Below are 25,543 nucleotides of genomic sequence, written 5' to 3'. Positions count from 1 at the left end.
CGCAAGTATCAGTATAAAAAATAATCCTTGGATTTTCTTGGATTTTTTCGTAGGGTCGTCTTGGTATTTTTACATTTTGCGAGTGGCAACACTCTATAATACACCCGCTGCACTTCCTCGAACTCGGTAGTCTGGCACTGTTTTCACACGCGTTTCGTATCCACTACAGCTATTGTTTTCGTGATTTTCCCAATTGAGGATGTTCACTGAAGTTTATAGCGTGTCTTACGGGACGTGGTTTCTCGGTATTCGACTATTAATTGCGTAAATAGTCGAAAAACCACTAGCTGCCACCATGTCGGGTGAATGATACGCGTGGAAAGCTCGTACACACTGTTTATTATGTAAGATCGGTCAACATAGGCATGAACATCGACATGCGCAATAGTAATGGAATAGCAATGGTAATAAGAATGTTATGCAAAGCAATAATACAACAATTACTTCATTTGTTTATTTATTTATTCATTTTGTAATAATGACACCCAATATGAAACCCAATTTGAATGGATACTGCTTTCAAATCTCTCGAAGAATTTGTAGATGACAGAACTCAACTATATATTAGGGGCCACGCCAGGTAATCGTTTAACTGAAGGCAATAACTATTCGTCTATGGTCGAGTTCACACAATTTATTTGAGATGTCTTTCAAGGCATCACTGCCTAGAATTGTCCTATCCTTTCTAAAATTGGCAAGCGTTGACTATATTCCTAAAAAGGCACACAGACTGCTTGTGAATGAATACAAAAATCGTCAAGAACACTGACTTATCACCCATTGTCCATTCTTATGAAGCGGAAGTAAAATAGATGTAGACCAAGTTACTGCAAAAAAGCCCAACGTGATACACCAGAAATCATTTGACCTTGATTTCTACGGAAGTTAAACTGATTAAATCTATTGCGTCATTTCTTTGCACTATTTCTTCTCTCTCTCTTCGCTTTATATCTAATCTCTGATATACCACCGACAATTCAGTACAGTAGAACGTTCTTTTCTGTATGATATAGACTTTCCAATAAGGCTTCAAATTCTTTCAATTCATTGCAATCATAGAAACTAGGACGGGGTATCTATGTAGTTTATTAGCTGATGAGGGGTGCATGCACTGTGATGTCATCTACTTCTCCGATTCCTTAGTCCACATTTTTAGTTTTTGTTTATTTTCTTCCAGAAGTCTTCGGACATTGCTTCATTTATATCTAAATAATTTATTAAATTATATGTAGTATTATTATGAATGCCCCAATATGTTGAATATGTAAGTACTAATAGTAACCAAAATGTGAAAGAAGACCAAAATTCATAGGTACGGAGAGTGTCAATATGTGCGAAGGCTTGCTGGGGCGTTAACACTCTGTACAGTTGCCAAGTAAGAATTTAAGTATTAAATTTAAAGATACCGAGTTTTGTTTCCTTATTGTACATAAACATATTAATGTTCTTGATCGTGAGGTTATATTCTAGATCAGGTAGACCATATAATTCTACTGTGTGTATCTTATGGAAATTGTCTGTCTGTGTATATGGTTCAGTTCCTGTTGCTTGCTACCGATTTTCATTTAAGCTCGTTCAGTTGGCTCACAATCCGTCTGCGTATAGGATCTGTGCATAGTTGTGTTGTTGCGTTGGATGAAGAATTAATTTTCATTAAGGAAAACACGATTAACATTACTTGACGTACTACGGTCTGAAAGGTAAATGGTAACTTTTATTAACTGGACAAGTGCTATAGTTTATTTACATATCTGCGTTAAAGCTCAGAAATTTTTGTTTTGACGATCGTAGCTAAGCGTGCGTGCACACACACACACACACACACACACACACACACACACACACACACACACACACACACACACACACACACACACACACACACACACACACACACACACACACACACACACACACACACACATGATTCGGTGGTGTGTATCATATTCGACCGCTAATTCAGCGATTCGAGTTCGATCCTAGCCTGAGGCTGAAAATATCAGAATCGCTTCACTGCGAGCCAAAACTCCAATTTGGGTATGTATTTACCTAGCTGTATTTACCTAGTTGTATTTTACGGGAAGGGGAGCTATGCTCGTGTTGTCCCGTCTTCATATCTCATTTTATGCACACTTGTACATATTCATGTACTGTTTTTGCTCACACCACTTTCTCATCTAACTTGTTCCAAATGCCTATTACTCTGTGGGGAAAGCTGTTCTTTTTCAGGTCTCTTCTATAACTGTCTTTCTTGATTTTCTTTCCGTGTCCTCTTGTATTTCTATCATCCCATTTTTTTTAGATCCTCTCTATCAATAGTTTTAATGCCTTTCATGATTCTATACATAGTTATCAAGTCTCCTCTCTCTTCTTTGCTCTAATGTCTGTAGCTTAAGTTTTGCTAGTCTCTCTTCATATGATAGTTCTGAGAGTGTTGGTGCCAATTTTGTAATTGCTCTTTGTATTCTTTAAAGTTTTGTTATACATCTTTTTGTACTTGGTGACCATGTCGTCGCTGCATATTCCAATCTTGGTCTTATCAAAGTGACTAGTATTTTCTTCACCATTTCTTCATCCAGTTATGTAAATGTTACATTTATTAGTCACTGACCCAGATCTGACGCACGTCAGAAACTGCGCGATGGGAGTGAGATAAGGCTGAAACCACATCTTTCTCACTTCGGGACAGGTGCCGACAACTTTCTGGATGAGCACCTGAATTGCCTTCTAGGCGATTGCACCGAGAGACGAGTTGGCAAACATCTACCGGCTGCGTTGTTTGATATATCCACGTGGCAACCATACATGGAATTGGCCTGTAGTTCAGAATTATCACGCAGTTTAAGTGCGCACATACAAGTTGTGTGTGTTATATAAATAAAGTATCTTACATTACAATTCACTGGTGCATCTTGCACTTACAAATACTCACACACACACACAATATATATATATATACATATATATAATATATATATATATATATGTATATATATATATATTTACAATGTGTGTGTGTGTGTGTGTGTGTGTGTGTGTGTGTGTGTGTGTGTGTGTGTGTGTGTGTGTGTATACGTATATATACACAAACACATGTACATATATAAAGTGTGTTAGTTAATGGTGGAGATGTGTTTAGAGACTTGATAATAGCTAACACAGTGTTTAGGAAGAAAGTCAAGTATAAGTACACATGAGAGAGGTGGTGGATGTAAGGGTGGTTGAAAAGGCATTCATGGAGTATGTACTGAAGAGTGGTTCATAAGGCATTAATGGAGTATGTACTGAAGAGTGGTTCATAAGGCATTAATGGACTATATAGTGGTATCTAGGAAAAGAGTAGGAGGATTTTTGACGTCCATGTTCTTAGGGGAGAGAGTGGGGGAATATCAGATACTTTTTTGGTGTAACGTAAGTTGAGAGTGGAGGATAGGCGGATAAAGAGGAAAAGGGCGGAAGGTCGAGAGGTGCATAGAGCAAACTGTTCAGATGAGAAGGAAAATGAGTAGAAGTACAAGGAAAAGTTGAGAGAAGTGTCAGAGGTGAAGGATAGGGTGGAAGAGGAATGGGAGTGTTTTTACGAGAGTAGTAAAGCATAAAATATTACACCCATTACTCTTAGTTTCTGGCTGAACACTGACCTAGATACGGAGATTTCACTCGTAAATGAAGCGTTATCAACTGGTTATCGGGAATTTTAAACAGACAAAATTAGGTACACCAAGAAGTTTGGAAGAAGAGGGATAAAGAAAAAGAGAAGGAGGAATAAGAGGAAGATGATGGAGAAGAGGAAGAGGAATAATAAGAAGGAGAGGAGAAAGAGAAGTAAGAATAAGAAGAAGAGGAAAAGGAAGATAAAAGAAAGAGGAATAACAGGAAGAAGAAGAGGAGAAAGAGGAATAAGAAGTGAAGGAAGAATAAGAAGAGGAAGTGAAAGAGAAGGACATAATCAGTACTTCTATTTTTGGAAGAAGTGCAACGTCGAAGAGGTGGAGTCATAAGGATGAGAAAGGTTTGATTTAAGGAGGGCAGCAGACCAAAGGGATAACAGAAGTTAAATGGTCAACATTGTTTGAGGAGAAAGTGGAAGAAGAGAAAGAAGAGAAGGAGTAGGAGAAATGGTAAGAGGGGAGGAGAAGGAGAAGGAGGTAGAGGAGAAGGAGGAGGAGGAGGTGAAGGAACAGTGGGTTGGACTTTTGGATATCAGAATGTTCTCGAGGTATTGCATTGTGAATAATTGGTAAGGGTAATGTTAAGTGGTCCCAATATGATAATGTTGTCTGTTATCTGTGTCAACAATATACTGTTGCCTCAAGTTTGCAATCATGAAATTAATTGACTTAAATTTCAGACACAATAATGTACAACGATACACCTCTGTAAGCTTATAAAACTTGCCCCAAAAAGTATTTATTTTCCGGCAAGAATTACAAAATCTGGCGGTGTCTGGTATCAAATCGCTCACTGCGAAAGGTCCCATTGCCTGACTATAAGCCACCTGTGTGGTCAGTTCAAGATATTTGTAAATGATAGAGTGATAGAGGAAATCTGAGACGACGACTTCGAATTTACTAATTTTTGTGCAAACTTTTCAGAAGGAAGTTGTTGACATCGCCTAACTTAATCCAGTACTTCAGGTCTGATATCTGAGGTGAAGATGAGTGAGAAGGACACAGATCTTTTATCTCAGAGAGGAAGTGAAAGTTTCCCTGAATCAGCTATCCTGAGCTCCTACAACAAGTATCTATCTAATCCTTTCCATGCAAAGGATAATCCCAAGGTAAGTGGTTTGGTGAATAAAAAGAGTAGGTGGATAGGTTGTTAGGAGGGTTGGACATTTCTCCCATTACAGTTATCATCACAAATACTACAGTCATTATTATGATTTTATTTTTATCACTGTTAATGTTATCGTTATAGACAATGTTTTCTCGTTGTTTTCAATATTGATTTTATTTAATTATTCTCAATTCTCATTACGCCTCATTTCTCACTTGGTATTTAACCTGTTTCATTCCCTCAGCCTATCGCCACAGTTATCTGATAACATTCTGCTTCTTAAATAACTTATACTTCCTTCAACTACATTTCCTCCCTCCCTTCATTGTCGCTCACATGCACGACTATGCCTCCCTCCCTGCCTTATCACTAACAGGCAGGATTTTACTTCCCTCACTTCCTTATTGCTCACAGGCACAACTATCCCTCCCTCCCTCCACGTCTCCCCCTCTCAGCAGCCTGTCCTACTTTCGTCTTCCAACGCTTTGAACCTCTGCTTTTGAAATACTCTCTTGACAGGGAAATATGAACATAGACATAATATAACCTTCCATTTCGTCGTTCCCATCCATGCCTTTCTCTCTTCTTAAATCTTGGATAATTTTTCCATCCGTCCTTCCCTCTCTTCTTCACTCACCCACTCTCTCTCGTTTCCTCTATTAATCGGAACAGTTCCTGTCATCCCAATTATTCTCATTGCAAGTCCAGCCTCCTCGAAGACCCTTTTGACTATGTGCGACTATTGCTGTTTCAGGGAATAATCAACCTAGGGACAGCCATCACCCGCACGATGGAGGATGAGATAAAAGTCAGGATGATGCAGGGCGATGCCCTTCGATACGGAGTAGAGTACCAACATTACTACAACTATTCGGGGATAGAAGACCTAAGGAAAGCCACGGCTGATATACTGACGAGGCAGTTGGCGCCGGACAACCCAGTCAGTCCTGATGATGTAAGTAGTTGATGACGCGCTCTCTCTCTCTCTCTCTCTCTCTCTCTCTCTCTCTCTCTCTCTCTCTCTCTCTCTCTCTCTCTCTCTCTCTCTCTCTCTCTCTCTCTCTCTCTCTCTCTCTCTCTCTCTCTCTCTCTCTCTCTCTCTCTCTCTCTCTCTCTCTCTCTTTCTCTCTCTCTCTTTCTCTCTCTCTCTCTCTCTCCTTCATTCGCATTCTCTCTCTTTTTCTCTTCAAGGCCATGGGGAAATACACACACGCATATTCACACATACACATACATGCGTGCGCGCGCAAACACACACGCACACACATTCGTCGGATGAACGGCGAGGATTGGAGTTCCGAAGAAAAAGTGAAATTCTCGTGGATCTCAACGTCAAGGAAGTACCTTATTGTATTTACAGGGAAGGGGAAAGCTCGTGGTGTAGTGGGAAGGTGATAAAAAAGGAGAAGGGGAGGGATTAATGAGGGAAATGGAAGGAAATGAAGAAGAGGACTTGGTTCAGGCCGGCAGACGCCATATAAACAAACGCGGCCCAGATCAATTTATCGACGAGGAAGGGACTAACAAAAGTGTAAAGATTAGAAATATAGATAAGAGCAGCACAATGGAGAGTGAAGAAATCAATTTCCAAAGATTTAATGTGTGTGTGTGTGGGGAGGGGGAAGCCAACCCTCCCCGATTATCAAGCTTAGAAGAAAAAAAAAATTGTCAAACATTGGGAGGATAGGTTCGGTGAACTCACGAGGATAACGCAGAGAGTTGAAGAATTGGAAGAACTAGAGAAGGTGAACAAAGACCTAACTAAAGAAATAGAAGAATTGAAAAGACAGTTAAGAGAAGGAAAGGAAGAGAATGAGGAATTAAAGAGGAATAATAAAGACAATAAAGAGGCCAGAGCAAAAGAAGTACAGGGTTGGAAAAAAAATCCAAGAAAACGGTAAAGTTACATTTACTGACATAATAAAACAACAAATCAAAGAACAAACTGAAGACTCAGTAATTAAAGTGATGAGATAGAAGGAAAATATAGTAAGAGACTTAGCAGATAAAAAGAAATGTATAATTATATTAGGAATGGAAGAGAAGAATAATCTAAATAGAACCACAAGAAACAAAGAGGAAAAAGAAAAAGTAAGCAGTTTACTAGAATTAGTTCAGGAAGATGAACCTGAAACCATGAAACAAATTGAAGAGATGTATAGGCTCGGAAAATATAGTAGAAATAAAACCAGACGAATTAAGATTGAATTCAGATCACAAACGACAGCAGAGAATATCTAAGCAAAAACAGGTAAACTAGCAAACAGTGAACAATATAAAAAGGTATGGATAAAAAGAGAAGTGAAAAAAGAGGAAAGAGAGGAGGAAAAAATGAAAAGACAAGAAGCTAAGGAAAAAAAACGAGAACAGAACAGAGTCAGGAAAGAGAAATTCTTTTGGATAGTGAATATGAAAGTGAGGAAATGGGACATACCAGAGAAAAACAAAAGGGAAACAGAAAATACAATGAAAGTAGCAGAAAATTAAGAGTGTCTCATACAAATATAGATGGATTAATAAAAGGATTGAATGAGCTGAATGATTATCTGAAGGAAAAAGAACCGGACATAATGGGAATTGTAGAGACAAAATTAAGAGGTGCACTACCACCCAACAGTCTAGGACATGATGCATATAATCATTGGATTAGAAACAGACAAAACAAGGGGGTGGATTTATGTTCCTGACTAAAAAGGATATAAACGTGAGATGTGTCACATATGGAAAGAATACAGTAGAGATGATTATGATCGAAGTGGAAGACAGAGATAACATTAAATAACATTAAATAAGATAATGGAAGAATGGTTATGATGGGCGACTTTAATTGCAAAGAAGTCTGCTGGGAAGAGATGACAGTAAAGGGTGGAGACGACTCATGGGGAAATCTTCTACTCGAGATGATTATTGACCATACAATGACAATGGATTCAAGAGAACACTAGGTATAGAAATGAAGAACCATCGAGACTAGACCTATTAATCACATCTGAACCTAAAATAGTGGAAAAGATTGAATATAAAACACCAATAAGTAAAAGTGACGACATATTGATTGAACTGGAACTAAACGAGGAAAACTACATGAAAAGAAATGGACAATATAGAAAAGGAAGAATGATGTATGAAAAAACAAATTTTGATAAAATAAGAGAATTCTTTCAAAAAGAAAACTGGGAAGGAATATACAAAGAGAAAACAATAGTAGAAGAGAAATGGAATATTTTGACAAAAATTTATAAGGAAGGAGTGGAAAAGTATATCCCAAGACAAAAGCAAGAAAAAGAATATGTAAAGTGCTGGTACAACAAAAGTTGTAAGGAGTTAAAATACCAAAGAGACAAAGCTTGGACAAAATGGAAGAAAGACAAAAGACCTGAAAATGGAAAATATATACTAGTCATAGAAATGCCCACACCACTACCAGTGCCTCTAACTGTATAACAAAGTAACGAGACTCAGGGTTGTTAAGTATGCGCCTAGCATATGCCATAACATGGGGTTTACTTTACATCCATCTGCTTGCTGCATAAGTACAGCTCCAATACCTGTACCAGAAGCATCTGTACAAATACTAAAGGGAAGACTATGATCAGGGAATGCCAACACAGGCGCCTCAGTAGGGGCCTGCTTCACCGAATCAAAACTCTCCTGATGAACATGACGCCACTGGAAGTAAGTATCCTGCTTGAGGAGACGAGTAAGGGGAGATGCACGATAGTATCCTGCCAGTCCAAGGAAGGAACGTACATGTTCAACTAACCAAGTTGTAGGGAAGTCCCGAACTGCTTTGACTACTTTGACTACTAACTACTTTGACTTTGTGGTGTCAACACTATGTTTGTCTACAACATGATCTAGGGATTGGATGCTAGACTTAAGAAAAGAACACTGGTGTAAATTGAATTTTAATTCAGCGTCAGCAAAAACGTTGCAAGACCATAATGAAGTGACTTTCCACATTCTTGTAGACCAAGATTAAGTCGTCCAGGTAAACAAAATGTCCGTTTCCCACTAGACCTTGAAAAAATATGTTAAACAAGCGCTGGGAAGTCAAATGAGCATTCCGTAACCCCATGGGGGCAACGAAGCCATTCATAATGTCCTGTTGCAGTCGAGAAGTCTGTGATCTTACGAGACTTCTTCTCCAAGGGAATCTGCCAAAAACCCTGTCTTTAAGTCTAAGGTGGTGAACACCGTATTACCAGCTTCAATGAACTGGAGAAGATCACTTAACACGGGCAAAGGGTAATGGTCTGGAATAGTGACCTCATTAACTCGCCTATAATCAATAAGAGGACTAAAGGAACCGTCTTCTTAGGCACCGGGAGGAGCGGCGAATTCCACTCTGAGTGAGACTCTGGTACAACGCCTTCACATAACAAGTCGTCAACCAAGGACTGTGCTACAAGCCGACGAGAGTGAGGTAACATGTAAAAGGGGACATAAAGAGAATGAACACCTGGCTGTAGACCAATGCTATGAACAACACGATACATAGCTCCTAATGGATCACCAGCTAAAGCCAAAGTTTGACAATGGGTCACTAACAGGTCAACGAGACGAGTCGTGTTATCAGGAAAATCCATCTCATCTTACATACGTTGCATACCTAGAAGCCAAGTGAGCTGTGTCACTTGGGCCAGCGACGGAAGTCACTCTTGCCTAATATATATATATATATATATATATATGTATGTATATATATATGTATATATATATATGTGTATATATATATGTATATATATATGTGTATATATATATGTATATGTATATATACATGAATACATATATGTATATATTTGAGAAATTCGCTAGTGAACAGCGACATCAATCAGACAATCTCCTTGACAGTAACGCACGGGATTCGAAACCGCTGCATCTGGAAGTAAACTTCCAAGACACACTCGCCTTAGACCGCTCGACCACTTGACGGTATAAAACCATGAGAACTCATAGTCAACCTGACTATCGAGATTGGGGAGGGCGCTCACTACACCCATTAACCACCCATTTTGACCCCATGGCCACCGCACCCAGTGGGAGTAGTAAGGACCGGAACGAATCCCTTCACGCTTGTCGCCAACGTAACTATTTGAGAAATTCGCTAGGGAACAGCGACATCAATCAGACTATCTCCTTGACAGTAACGCACGGGATTCGAAACCGCTGCATCTGGAAGTAAACTTCCAAGACACACTCGCCTTAGACCGCTCGACCACTTAACGGTATAAAACCATGAGAACTCATAGTCAACCTGACTATCGAGATTGGAGAGGGCGCTCACTACACCCATTAACCACCCATTTTGACCCCATGGCCACCGCACCCAGTGGGAGTAGTAAGGACCGGAACGAATCCCTTCACGCTTGTCGCCAACGTAACTATTTGAGAAATTCGCTAGTGAACAGCGACATCAATCAGACAATCTCCTTGACGAAATCTATTATAATTATGTAATGGGAAAATACAAACACAATTGAACAATTTGGAAGTATGATACACAACAATAATTTTACGATGCTACAACGCAGTATGTAAATATAATATACACAATGATATGATACCATCACTTTTTTTTTTTTTTTTTTTTTTTTTTTTTTTTTTTTTTTTTTTTTTTTTTTTTTTTTTTTTTTTTTTTTTTCTTTTTTTTTTTTTAGCCGTGTGTTGAGTGATGGTAGCCAAAATTTTAAAATGGCTGGCTTTGGCTCTATCGTGGGCTTGATCCAGGAACTGGGGGAACAAGGGGAGGGAGGGAGAGAAGAAGGGAGGTAGGGGAAATGGGGTCACTGAATACTAGGTGAGGTTGAGAAGGTGGACCAAATGTCTGGAACAGGATAAGATGGAAGAGTTGGCTGGGTGAAGGACATAAGCTTACAACCGAGGAACAAAAGAAAATAAGAATGGTAAGCAATTGTATACTGAGGGTAAACGACGGCCTTCAGAGGGGAAAAAAAGGGATTTTGGAGAGCAACTAGGGATAGCTTAATTTTTTTTTGACAATGGGTATTAAAGGAATTAGGTGGGGTGAGATATTGAACATGCCCTTATTTTGTTCAATTATGTTTGTTAGTTGTATGATGACTGCTTCCAACATTTTCTACGGATCTTGTCGGGTTCACGAAAATTTGTGGCCCCAAAGATCTTGAGTCTTCTCCCTTAGTTGGAAGATCCTTCCCTCTACTTGTGTGCAAGGAGAGCATGATTTCCTTTTTACAGTTGATCGTCATGAATGGTGCTTACAGTTGTATGGAGAGTCTCTCCTACGCTCTGATGGACCCAGGCGACGCCGTGATCATGCCCACTCCGGTCTACCCAGGAGTCTTCAAAACTTTTCATGGGAGGAGTCGCTTGGATATACACCCAGTTGCACTCAGGGCGAAGGTATGTAGACTGGATATCAACATGTTAACAGAATTTCCTATGCATGATTTGGTAGTCGATAGTCGCTCAAAATACATGATTTGTTGTCATAATATGACACCAGTTTTCAATTGTGCAGCGCGGTAGCCCAGTGGATACAGTCTTGCACTCATGAGCAGGTGGTCTTGAGTTCGAGTCCCTGGACCTGCTGCAGGCTGGCTGTGGTAACCCCCGACAACCCTGGCCAGGGGGGAGGCGACCCAAGTTTGGCAAGAAAGAAAAAAGAAAATAATATATATATATATATATACATATATATATATATATATATATATATATATATATATATAATATATATATAACCACAACTTGCCGCAGGTAACAGGGCTATGCCCTTCCAGTGTTTTCTCACTTTCCACTACGTGGGAGTGAAATGGCGAAGTGAGATGAATGGGGTTTCTCGCTAGATATGTCGAGCAGTGTTTTTATTTAATCGTCTCTCTACACAGGAGTTTGATGTGATGTGTTTCTTAGAAAAGAGAGAGAATGTTAATTCAGGGTCAAATGAGTTTGATCAACTACTGATTCATCTCAGGTAAGGGTTTGAATGTCTTTCAGAGAAAGTCCAATCATTCGTAACACATCGGACATGTAGGCACGGCAACTGTTGTTATGAAGTCCTGGGTTCGACTGGCCAAATGCTGCCAGTTGTCATATCAAAAGTGATTTACCATTTACAGGTGCCCTGCTGAGACTTCCATATAACAGGCGAGGGAGACTAGACTGATCTTGACAGGGTTGTCGTCTTTATACTTTCCAGTCTTTCACGGCATATGAGCTCTGTATTCTGAGTCCTCTTTGTTGCAAATCAATCCTGAAACCCTGACTCTTGCCCACCTTAGTCCCTGACCGACGCCATGTTACTACAACCAGACAGCAAATAAAATGGATTTTTCCCCGTTATGAGTCTCTGTTGAAAGTCGAGCCTGAGACTAGGTTCAACGTCCTGAGACCTTCCCTCCCAGTTCCTTGACCTTCATCACCCGTTCTTTCTATTCCTCTCTTGATTCTGCAGCCGGACTCCGAGGGGAGGACTTTTCAGCTGCGCGTTGAGGAAGTGGAAGCCAAGGTGAATGAGGCAAAGGCGACTGGGCGACGAGTTCGCGCATTCATCCTCGTCAACCCTCAGAATCCGCTAGGGGAAGTCTACCCACCTGATCTCCTTCTCGACCTCCTCAACCTCTGCGCCAAGTAAGTGACCCTCCGTTTTAAATGAAGATTAGATAGGGATGACAAGTGGTAATGGAAATGGAACTGCCTAGTAAAGATCTTATGGTCTCTTGCAGTCCCATCCATTCTTAATCGTAAGCGTGCTAGTATTGCATTGGCTTAGTTGTGGGATCGAATCCCGCACTTCTCTCCGATTCCCAGCAGTGACCTATCTCACCAGCAGTAACCTATCTCACCAGTCCCCAAAGCGCAAAGGACAAACATGACGGCTTCGGCCGCAGCTACTCTGCACCTCCAGGCATAGACTCCTCACCTTATTTACTTTACATCAGACTGACAAGTCATTCCAGGTCAAAGACCTTCCATGGTCAGAAGAAAACAGCTGTGTTGGCCAAAATGAAACTAGAATACTTCGAGACTTAAACAAGTCGATCGAGATAGACCTTAGTCACGCGACCAACCAGGTCTTTTCCTCTCCAGGCACAAGATGCACTTCATCTGCAACGAACTCTACGCCATGTCCGTCTACGACGCAGACGTCGCCTTCCACTCTCTTCTAGCCTTCAAGGAACTCCCTGACCCAGACCGCACACACGTCATATGGGGCATGAGCAAGGTAGGCAGGAAGACAGGAAGGTAAGAACTGAGACCAGGGTACAATCACAGGTTGGGGATATTAGTCAAACTATTAATTCCATTGGTAATAGGAAAGAAAATGAATTGGCGAGAGCTCTGGGCATTAAGAAATATTACCCACATCTTGCATACATATATAAGATCACACACCACACATACACTCATGCACACACGCACACACGCACACACGCACACACACACACACACACACATACACACACACACACACACACACACAAACACACACACACACACACACACACACACACACACACACATACACGCACGCAGGCAGACCGACAGAAAGACAGACTAACAGGTAGACAGACAAGCAAATAGAAAGACAGGTGGATAGTTGGATAGATAGATGAAAATGATATGATATAGAAAGATAATTGATAGTTGGATTGATAACGATAATAGGATAGGATAGACAGTAATAGACAAAGAGATAGACAAAGAGAAAGATACTTATAAACTGCTTCTCAGAGGATTTTTTTCCTTTTTTCTGGTTACATCAGGACTTCGGGTTGGCAGGGTTTCGAGTTGGTGTGGTCCATACACGGAGCGCGCCCGTGAAGAAGTGCCTGGTGGAGCTCGTGAATTCCATGTGCACTCCCCACCTCATCCAAAAGGCATGCGCCGTCCTCCTCCAAGACAAAGGTAAGATACGAACCCACTCATTGCATAGTAGGGCTCTCGTTGAAGTGTTAGACTATCTAAATCTCTTTCCAAGGAAATCATCAATTGATACTCCTGAATGTTCTTTTTTAGACTCTTGATAAGATTTATTGGAATGACTGTACCATACGTGCACTGGTGGCGTAATCGGAAGCGTGTTAGTCTTACATTTGCCTAGTTGTGGGTTCGAGTCCACACGTCTCCGATTCCCAGCAGTGACTGTTACCTGTCCCATCAGATACCAAAGCGCAGAGGGCAAAAATTACAGCTTCGGCTGCAACTGCGTGTGTCCTGGAGTAGGCTCCTCACCCTCTCTGTACATGGTGAAGAGCGGAACTGCTCACTGAGCTGCCCAGTATTATCTCCAAGTGGATGTGCGGGTGGAATAAAAATCCCACCTACTAGGTTCTAATTGTAATCAAAGGAAAACCTTCTAGCACTTTAGATCTGGGGGACTGGGGCAGGTTTGACGTCTGCGCCTACATCCCAGACCCTCTCCAATGCCACCAACAGTAGATTATATATTGCTGCTTTGACCTCACCCTTCACTTGTTTAGCGTGGCGGAAAGAACATCATCACAACTCACCGCTGGGCCAAGCTACTGTAGTCGCGACACAGAAATATATATATATATATATATATATATATATATATATATATATATATATATATATATATATATATATATATATAAGGCCGTGCGCAGCTCGTACGAGTGACAGAGAGCTCAGACAGGCTAATTAAAATCCTCGGTAAATTTAATTATTTACAATAGTAAAATAAATACAAACAATATAAATGGACATATAATAAGAAAAAATAGCAATATACATCAAGCATCAACATAAAAATAGATGTTACATGAGTTATGAATGAGCACTAGTTGCTGCGCTTATATGCAGCACGTAAGAACAGGTGGGCGAAATGAAGGTCTGATTATGGTATAGACTAATCTTGATTCTGATTATTAGAAGTCACATCAACCTAAAATCGTCTGGTCCGATCTTCAAGTGTCGGGAACAAATGAGTTGTTTGAGAAGAGATCGATGCACGATAACTTCTGGCAGTTTGGAAACACTTAGGAGATTTGTTGATATTTCGTAGTCGAGAAATAGCAGTGTGTAGAGTCGCACTTAGCTTCAGTCTGGGAGATATCCGAAATAATTTCGAAAAGCGAAGACTTGCACTTCGAGTGGAGGTCACCAATTCACGGATTTGGTACTTGATTATTGCGTAGGGTAATAGTAGAGGTCCATATGACTTGTTTAGTTCAGTTGTCGTAATCGACAAATGTAGAAAAAAAATCTACGTATATTCAGATGAACCGTGGGCACCTGGCTCTTTTTTTTTTTTGTCTTCTCTTTCTGCTCTCAGTTTTCTCTGGATCTCCGCTCTGGTTCTCTGTAGAGGTCGAAAGGACTTGTGTAGTTTAGTTGTAGTAATCGACGAATGAAAAAAAAAATAGATTCAGATGAACCGTGGGCGCATGGTTCTTTTCTTGTCCTCTCTGCTCTCAGTTTTCTCTACTTGGGTCTCCGCTCTGGTTCTCTGTAGTCGCTCTCTATCCGGGCTTATATACCCCCAGAAACTGGTGATTAAGTTTCCTGGATGTCGATACGTGCCTATACTAGGTAGTTTCAACTATTTCTAACCAATGGAAAAGAAGAACATGTTTTCGCGCCAAACTATGTAACGGTTTCTAAGCTTGGCGTCATCTGACAAAATATATTCGAAGCGCTTCCCAATAGACGGGTATTGCGCAATGGCTTACTTTATAACATATGAAATATATACAAAATTTATTTCCACAAGGGACAATAACAACCTTAATGATAATAAACAACACATATTCACGCAAGGCGTGCCTTAAGAATACAAACAGAAGATTTTATTCACGCTAAGGACGTGGCACAGCACAACCACAGGGTTCTATTCACACTAGGGACGTGGCAAACACATTGCTCAAAGTTCTAATTTTTAGTAGATTGGGGTCATTGATATTCATGAAGAAAAGCTCACAAGATATGGCCATTTTTTCATAATATCTTATACCTCGAATATATACTCGAGGGTCCAAAACATGCAATTATTCTTTACTCGTTCAGCTTACCAATTTCATTATAATAAGAATTACTCTTAATACCATCCACCACCTTAGTACATGTACAGTCACGAGCAAAACTTTTGACTCAAGCTACAATTCTCACAACATCAATATGGTCTTTTTTGTCGAGTACGTAATATATTTTCCAATGTAATATCTATTATACAATTAGGCAGCTTTCATGAACACATAAAAAATGTCAGACAAAGAATCTGAATTGTATCATAAAAACTCGAAATGGGCCAAAACATTTTCTCGTGACTGTATCTTCCTTGTCCCTCTTCCTTCCCACAGTCTTTCATTCCTTAACATACCATCATAAGCACAGGTTGCAACCATTGTCCCCACAGGTTCTAGACACAGTCTAACTGGAAAAAACTACTGTTTTTTCATTTGCTTATCTCTCGGCTGTTGGTGAAATGTTTCCACGTGAGCTTCATTCTCCTTTTCTGACTTTAGCCTTAGGATAATCTTTATAGAGTCTGTTCTGACCATCATCAAGCCAATGTTTTCATTTGCGAATCTCTCCCATCTGTCTGATCCCTTATATTTACCTCCTCACCTCTCGCCCAGCCTCCCTCATTTCCTTATCCTCACCCACCTCCTCTCTCTTCCCTTCCCTCTCTTGCCACATTCTCTTGACTCTGGTTCCTACCCCTGCAGCTTGGTGCGACATGTTCATTCCTACGCACAAGAGGCGTCTGGGAATTCTCCATCGGAAGTGCGTCGCCAAACTGGAGAATGCCGGGGTTGCCGTCCGTAGAGGCGAGGGCGGCTTCTTCGTCTGGGTCGATTTCAGTCCCTTCCTCAAGGACCACACTGCAGAGGCCGAGACAGGTAAACAAGAATAATGTCTGACCTCAGACTGAAACCTTGTAATATTTGTCATGTCTAATCCCTGCGCTACTATGACTTAGTCTCCAGACCGCATCAGAAAGGAACGTCGCCGCAGTTTAAAGATTAAGAATGTCTCGGTTGGCCCCGTTTCTTCAGTTAAGGGATCCTCGACTATTGGCCTCTGAACTCCGCGGAGGCTGTTACCAAGAGGGACCACTGAGATAAACCTAGTGGGAGTTGACAGATATTAGACGATTTTATTCAATGTCGACATTATGTACAGATGATTCAGGGGCATGCTGATATTATGTGCAGGTGGTTCAGAGACAGTAATACATATATACAAGGCCTGTGAATCTTTTCTGCTGAACGTTAGACGATTTCAATCAGTTTCAAGAACGTCACAATAGAAGAGGGGTCATCCCAGAGAAAGAGGCAATCGTAATCATATCAATTTTGTTCTGAGTAAGACCAGGTGATTTAATATAGTTGAAAACACCCATCATGTAGGAATCACGTAAGCACCCCCCCACCAAAAAAAAAAAAAAGTTTGAAAGGAATGTCTAACAGCATTTTATTTTTCACGAAATCGATCAAGTCTGACTTTCAGTATATAATTCTCTTATTGCATGGTATTTTTTCATAATATATGGCACACTATATGCAGTAATGCCTATTGAATCGCAAAACTAATTTTAACTAGTCTAGCCTAATGTAACCTTACCGAACCGAACCAAGCATAGAATAACCTAACCTATACAAATTTAACCTAATCTATTTTTACTTAACTTTACTTATGCTGAGCTAGCCTTGCATAACCTTAACGAACATAATGTTACAGAACTGTTCCTTGAGTTGATGGAAGGAGGCACCTTCACGAGATGTGGCTCCGACATGTCCTGTCAGGACCCGGGCTGGTTCCGGCTCATCTTTTCCTTGAGCGAGATCGAACTGGAAGAAGGCAAGGAACTTTCATTAGCTTGTGGGGGTGTCTGATGATACTATATTGTGAGTCGTTGGTGTACAGCCGAAAGTCTGGTGTAAAGGGTAAACAGTTGCCGGTCTGGTGATGGCTCATTAATTAATGACAAGTGATATATTTACTGACCCAACTTACACAGACACGCACACACACACACACACACACACACACACACACACACACACACACACACACACACACACACACACACACACACACACACACACACACACACACACACACACACACACACACACACACAAGCAAAAACAAACACACACTCATACACACAAGCACACACAAATGAAATACACACACATACACACAAGCACACACAAATAAAATACGCACACATATACGCACACACACAAACACACACACACACACACACACACATACACACACACATACAGGTTCGAATCCTGCCCAGGGCTGAAACTAATTTCAGTATCGCTGTGCTTCGAGTCGTTACTCCAACTCTCGTGGGCGGGGAGTTGGGTGTGTGTGTACGTGTAAGGTCAAAGCATTACCCATAGATCGGTCATAGCTCTGAGCTCTCTTCCGGGAGGGAAATAGCTGTCGATCACGAGTCCAACACGTGTTACAAAGACCAAGGTGAATCACACACACACACACACACACACACACACACACACACACACACACACACACACACACACACACACACACACACACACACACACACACACACACACGTCGGTCGAGATGGCAGCGAAGTCTGGACTCCGGTGAAATCTTCAAAATTACGAGGATCACAACGACAAGGAAGTAACTGTATTGTATTAATAGGGAAGGGGAAAGCTCGTGGTGTTGTGGGAAGGTGAAGAAAAAGGAGAAGGGGAGGGATTACTGAGGAAAATGGAAGGAAATGAGGAAGGGGACGAACGGGACCCGGATCTTAGGAGAATCGTAAACAAACGGAGGACAGAATACACAAACGAACAACAAGGAAGCAGAGGTATCAAGAGCAGATATATAGATAATAGCAGCTCAATGGAAAGAGAAGATAACTGCTTTTATGAATTTACTGAGGGAGGTGACAACCTCCCCCGACTAGTAAATCTAGAGGATAAACTAAAAAAAGTTAACGAAGAATGGGAGGTTAGGTTTGATCAATTAACTCTAGTTGCCGAAAAAGTTGATAAACTGGAAGAACTAAGGAAAGAGAATAAAAATGTAACTAAAGAAGTAGAAGAATTGAAAAGACAGTTAAGAGAAGGAAAGGAAGAGAATGAGGAATTAAAGAGGAATAATAAAGAAAACAATGAGTCCATAGCAAAAGAGGTAAGTGGTTGGAAAAAAGTACAAGAGAACAATAAAATGGAATTTAGAGGTATAATGGAACAGCAGATGAAAGAACAAACTACGGACACAGTTATTAAAGTGATGCGGGAGAAAGAGAATATAGTAAGAGACTTAGCGGATAAAAAGAAATGTATAATTATATTAGGGATGGAAGAGAAGTATAATCAAAATAGGACTACAAGAATGAAGGAGGAAAAGGAAAAAGTAAATAATATATTAGAAGTAGTTCAAGAAGATGAAACAGAAATAGGGAAACAAATAGAAGAAATATATAGGTTTGGGAAATACAATACATTTAAGACCAGACCAATTAAGGTTAAATTCAGGTCACAAACGACAGCAGAGATTATCTTAGCAAAAACAGGGAAACTAGCAGACAGTGAGCAATATAAAAAGGTATAGATAAAAAGAGAAATGAATAAAGAAGAAAAAAGGATGAAAAAACAAAAAGACTAGAAGCTAAGAAAAAAAAAACGAGAAAAGAACAGTGTCAGGAAAAGAGAAATTCTGTTTGAGAGTAGTGAATATAAAAGTGAGAAAATGGTTTCCGCCTGCCACTACGGCGGTCCGGGTTCGAATCCCGCCCAGGGCTGAAATAATTTCAGTATCTCCGCGCTGCGGGTCGTTGCTCCAACTCCTGTGGGCGAGGAGTTGGGTGTGTGTGTGCGTGTAAGGTCACAGCATTACCCATAGATCGGTCATTTATGAGCTCTCTTCCGGGAGTGAAATAGTTGTCGATCACGAGTTCAACACGTCATCCAATATCATGGTGAATGGTGAGTCACACACACACACACACACACACACACACACACACACACACACACACACACACACACACACACACACACACACACACACACGCACACACACACACACACGCACACACACACACATACACAACCATACACAACCATACATATTCACACAGACACGCACGTGTGCGTGCGTGTGTGTTTATGTGTATTTACCTAGTTGTATTTTACGGGAAGGGGAGCTATGCTCGTGGTGTCCCGTCTTCATATCTCATTTTATCTCAACTATTTTTAAATTCATGTATTGTTTTTGCACACACCACTTTCTCATCTAACTTGTTCCAACTGTCTATTGCTCTGTGAGGAAAGCTGTTCTTTTTCAGATCTCTTCTATAGCTGTCTTTTTTTATTTTCTTTCCGTGTCCTCTTGTATTTCTATCATCCCATTTTATCATATTTTCTCTATCAGTAATTTCTATGCCTTTCATGATTCTGTAAATAGCTATCAAGTCTCCTCTCTCTCTTCTTTGCTCTAGTGTCTGTAGTTCAAGTTTTGCAAGTCTCTCTTCATATGATAGTTTTGAGAGTGTTGGTGCCAATTTTGTAATTGCTCTTTGTATTCTTTCAAGTTTTTTTTATACATTCTTTTTATACTTGGTGACCATATCGTTGCTGCATATTCCAATCTTGGTCTTATCAGGGTGATTAGAATTTTCTTCACCATTTCTTCATCCAGGTATGTAAATGCAACTTTGATTGTTCTTATTAAATTATAAGTTTCTCCAAAAATCTTATTTATATGTTTCTCAGGTGACATATTATTCATAACAATGACTCCCAGGTCCTTCTCATTTTCTACTTTTTTTTTATTCCTTCTTCTTCCAATTTATATGATCCTGTTATTCTGTTTTTGCTTTTTCCAAATTCCATTATACTACACTTCTTTGTATTGAACTCCATCTCCCACTTCCTACTCCATTCCTGTACTTTATTTAGATCACTCTGTAGTGATTCACAATCTTCTTCCGTGTTCACTCTTTTCAGTAGTTTTGCATCATCTGCAAAGAAGCTCATATAGCTTTCAATTCCTTCATTCATATCATAAATATATATAGTAAACATTATTGGGGCCAGAACTGTTCCTTGCGGAACACCGCTTATTACTTCATCCCATTTTGAGTGTTTGTCTCTTATCACTACTCTCATTTTCCTTTCTTGCAAAAAATCTTCCATCCAATTAAGCAGTTTGCCCTGTATTCCTCCTTCAGTTTCTAATTTCTTAAGCAACTTCTTATGTGGTACTTTGTCAAAAGTTTTTTTTAGGTCTAGAAATGCACAATCAGCCCATCCATCTCTTTCTTGTATTATATCTATTAGCCTTGAATAGAAACATATTAAATTGGTGACGCATGATCGTCCTTGTCTGAATCCAAATTGCCTTGGATTTAACACGTTTTGTTTTTTTCTAAATATTTTACCCATCTACTTTTGACAATTCTTTCACAAATTTTAGCTATTGTACTTGTTAGGGAGACTGGTCTATAGTTGTTAGGGTCTTCTTTATTTCCTCCTTTATATATGGGTACTATATTTGCTTTTTTCCAATCTTCTGGAACTTTTCCTTCTTTCAAGGAACTGTTTATTTTGCTATGTATTTTGTCTGCCAGTTCATTCCTGCATTCTTTCAAAATCCAGTTTGCTATTTCATCTGGTCCATGCGATTTTCTGACATCAAGATTACTCAAGTGTTTCAATATTTCGTTCTTTGTTACTTCTATTTCTTTCATGGGGTGGGGGGACTTTCTCTTTCCATTCGTTCTCTTCAGGTTGTATGTTCTCCCTTGTAAACACTGATTTAAAATGTTTGTTCATAATTTCCGCCATTTCAATTTCCTCTGTGTATTCAACTCCTTGTCTTAATTTCTCCAAGTCTTGTTTGTTTTTCAATTTGTTGTTTAAAAATCTGTAAAATAGTTTTGGTTGATCTTTACACTTTTCTATGACATCTTTTTCATATTTTCTCTTTTCCTCTCTGCACGCTTGTACATATTCATTTCTATAACAAGTATATATTTTCCATTTTTCAGGCCTTCTGTCTTTTTTCCATCTGGTCCAAGCTTTGTCTCTTTTGTCTTTTAACTCCCTACAACTTCTATTTTACCAGCATTTTACATATTCTTTTTCTTGTTTTTGTCTTGGGACATACTTTTCCACTCCTTTTTTTGTAAAATTTTGTCAAAATATTCCATTTCTCTTCCACTGTTGTTTCTTCTTTGTATATTTCTTCCCAGTTTTCATTTTGAAAGAATTCTCTTATTTTATCAAAGTTTGTTTTTTCATACATCATTCTTCCTTTTCTATATTGTTCATTTCTTTTCATGTATTTTTCTTCATTAAGTTCCAGTTCAATCAATATGTGGTCACTTTTACTTATTGGTGTTTTATATTCAATCTTGTCCACTATTCTAGGTTCAGATGTAATTATTAGGTCTAGTCTCGATGGTTCTTCCTCATTTCTATACCTAGTGTTCTGTATCCACTGTGTCATTGTATTGTCAGTAATCATCTCAAGTAGAGCGTTTCCCCATGAGCCGTCTCCACCCTTTACTGTCATCTCTTCCCAGCAGATTTCTTTGCAATTATAGTCGCCCATCATAACTATTCTTCCTCCATCTTCCATTATCTTATTTAATGTTATCTTTGTGTCCTCTAACATACTTTTATGTTCACTCTCTTCCCACGAGGCTGTTTTCGGAGGCACATAATTTATCACAAACTTTCTGCTCTTCTTATCTCTGTCTTCCACTTCGATCATAATCATCTCTACTGTATTCTTTCCATATGTGACACACCTCACGTTTATATCCTTCTTAGTCAGGAACATAATTCCACCCCCTTGCTTTGTCTCTCTGTTTCTAATCCAATAATTATATGCATCATGTCCTACACTGTTGGGTGGTAGTGAACCTTTTAATTTTGTTTCTACAATTCCCATTATGTCCGGTTCTTTTTCCTTCAAATAATCATTCAGCTCATTCAATCCTGTTATTAATCCATCTATATTTGTGTAAGACACTCTTAGTTTTCTGCCACTTCCATTGTGTTCTCTGTTTCCCTTTTGTTTTTCTTTTGTGTGTCGAATTTCCTTAGTTTCATATTCACTACTCTCCAATAGAATCTCTCTTTTTCTGACTCTGTTCTGTTCTCGTTTTTTGCCTTAGCTTCAAGTCTTTTCTTTTTTTCTTCCTCTCTTTCCTCTTGATTAATTTCCCTTTTTATCCATACCTTTTTATATTGTTCACTTGTTGCTAGTTTCCCTGTTTTGGATAAGATATTCTCTGCCGTCGTTTGTGACCTGAATTTAATCTTAATTGGTCTGGTCTTATCTGTACTACACTTTCCGAGTCTGAACTTCTCTTCAATTTGTTTCATTATTTCTGGTTCATCCTCCTGAACTAATTGTAGTAAACTGCTTACTTCTTCATTTTCCTCTTTGATTCTTGAGGTTCTATCTGGGTTATGTTTCTCTTCCATTCCTAATATAATTATACATTTCTTTTTGTCTGCTAAGTCTCTTACAATATTCTCCTTCTGTCTCATCACTTTGATAACTGAGTCTTCAGTTTGTTCTTTCATTTGCTGTTTAATTATATCAGTAAATGCAACTTTACTATTTTCCTGTATCTTTCTCCTCCCCTGTGCCTCTTTTGCTATTGTTTCTTTATTGTCTTTATTGTTCCTTTTTAATTCTTTATTCTCCTCTTTTACTTCTCTTAAATGTCTTTTTAGTTCTTCTATTTCATCAGTTAAGTTTTTGTTCGCCTTCTCTAGTTCTTCCAATCTTTCAAACTTTTCTGCAAGTTTTGACATTTTACCGAACCTAACCTCCCAATGTTCAGTCATTTGTTCAAGCCTTTCCTCCAGTTTTGCTAGTCGGGGGAGGTTGGTATCCGCCTCCCCCTCTTTAAATTCTTGGAAATTGTTATCCTCACCTTCCATTGAATTGTTCTTATCTATGTTTCTAATCTTTACATTTTTGTTAGACATTTCGTCGCCACTAAATTGGTTGGGACCTCTTTTGTTTACATGGCGTCTGCCTGCCTGGGCCAAGTCCTCTCCTTCCTCATTTCCTTCCATTTCCCTCAGTAATCCCTCCCCTTCTGCTTTTTCCTCACTTTCCCCTACACCACGAGCAATTTCCCCCCCACCCTGTAAATACAATAGGTACTTCCTTTGCTTCGGGATCCACGAAACTTCACTTTTCGTTGAAATGTGTGTGTGTGTGTGTGTGTATGTGTGTGTGTGTGCGTGTGCGTGTGTGCGTGTGTGTGTGTGTGTGCGTGCGTGCGTGTGTGTGTGTGTGTGTTGTATATGTGTGTTGTGTATGTGTATGCGTACGTGCGTGCGTGCGTGTGTTCATGCGCGTTTGCGCGTGTTTTTAAATGTGTTCCTGTTTGATTGGGTTTGTGTCTTTAGATGTTCGGATATGGTTTTTTGTACGTGTGTGTATGTTTGCGTGCATGCATAAATAAATCCATATATGAATTTGCATCCATACAAGTAGTCATTCATGTACACTGATTCTTCTCTTTCTTTTTTAGGACTGAACCGGATTTTGAAGGTCCTGCAAAATCGAGCCTCGAAGCAGATCTTGACTTAAGAGTTGTAATGAGAACGGTCTTCCTCTATGTACATTGTCCCCTCTGTACCACCGAGAGATGTAGCTGACGGTGGATTCCACTGAAAAAAATTGCGATCGTGAAATTGGCTGTCAATTGTTCGAAACTTACCTTTCGTGTTTAATTTCATTAAGTTATCTTAACCGTACTTACATCGATGCCATGTGAAATTTATATTCCAGTTTTCCAGTTTAAAAATGGGTGCCAAGTAACTGGGACATGGGTGTATTGCCAACACAAACACACGATGGCGCGGTTAGTAGAGTCTTCGACTGTCACTACGGCGGTCCGGGTTCGAATCCTGCCCAGGGCTGAAATAATTTCAGTATCGCTTTGCTTCGAGTCGTTACTCCAACTCTCGTGGGCGGGGAGTTGGGTGTGTGTGTGCGTGTAAGGTCACAGCATCACCCATAGATCGGTCATACGAGCTCTGAGCTCTCTTCCAAGAGGGAAATAGCTGTCGATCACTAGTCCAACACGTGATCCAAAGACCATGGTGAACACACACACACACACACACAGGGGCGCCCGCAGGCGGACGCACCGGACGCACATGCGTCCAGTTTGGACATTACAAGCATACAAGGTCCCCCATTAAAAAAAAAATCTCTTCTAAAACCCTCAACTTTCAATGAAAAATGTAGATGCTTTACATACATTAGAAACGTGGTAAAGCATCAGTGTTAAAATTATGTATGCACTAGAATACATGTGGATCTATGTAGTATATAAATTATAAACAGAAGAAAACGCAAACGAAAAATGTGACATTGTGTGGTTTCGGTGGACATATGCATTGTTGTCGGTTTCATGTGTCATAGAGACTGGTAGAGTTGCAGAGTTGTTTAGCGACAGGATTTCCGCTTGTGTGTCTGAACACCGCAGCAAAGGCAGGGGCATTCTTTATGAGCATTCACTGCTTCCAGTTTCTTACCACACTGGTAATTGTCCACCACTACCTAAATTTGACAAAACCTCTTTCCATGGCTCTACAAAGTAAGACTAATAACTTGATTAAAGCTACACAAGAATGCAAAGAGTTAGTGGAAATGCTGAAATCAAAACGGTCTGATGGATCATCTTTTGAGCATCTGTACAGGAAAGCAACACAGTTGGCAGCAGATTTACAGGTTGATGAGAAGCACGCTCGGTCTATTTGTATTCAGAAAA

The 25,543-nt window shown here is 39.8% G+C and overlaps 1 protein-coding gene across 4 annotated transcripts; it reads left to right on the top strand.

The window, feature by feature from the left end:
- Positions 1-1,566: 1,566 nt before the first annotated feature.
- LOC143038936 (putative inactive 1-aminocyclopropane-1-carboxylate synthase-like protein 2) lies at positions 1,567-24,555 on the top strand. Of its 4 annotated transcripts, none has more exons than XM_076208724.1 (10): positions 1,567-1,700; positions 4,596-4,780; positions 5,534-5,734; positions 10,999-11,163; positions 12,218-12,393; positions 12,853-12,988; positions 13,530-13,671; positions 16,458-16,631; positions 17,473-17,592; positions 24,296-24,555. In XM_076208724.1, exons 2-10 carry the CDS (start codon positions 4,658-4,660, stop codon positions 24,352-24,354), a joined length of 1,296 nt encoding a protein of 431 aa, XP_076064839.1. In that variant the 5' UTR covers positions 1,567-1,700; positions 4,596-4,657; the 3' UTR covers positions 24,355-24,555. The 4 variants fall into 4 exon arrangements, with proteins under 4 accessions (XP_076064839.1, XP_076064837.1, XP_076064840.1 ...); XM_076208722.1 differs by having other exon boundaries at positions 1,575-2,037; XM_076208725.1 differs by lacking the exon at positions 1,567-1,700 and adding an exon at positions 2,711-2,845.
- Positions 24,556-25,543: the final 988 nt, after the last annotated feature.

This window comes from Oratosquilla oratoria, chromosome 25 (genome assembly GCF_046742065.1).
Source record: "Oratosquilla oratoria isolate Oo_2021 chromosome 25, ASM4674206v1, whole genome shotgun sequence".
Taxonomy (NCBI): domain Eukaryota; kingdom Metazoa; phylum Arthropoda; class Malacostraca; order Stomatopoda; family Squillidae; genus Oratosquilla; species Oratosquilla oratoria.
This window is presented reverse-complemented; position numbering and strand designations above follow the sequence as displayed.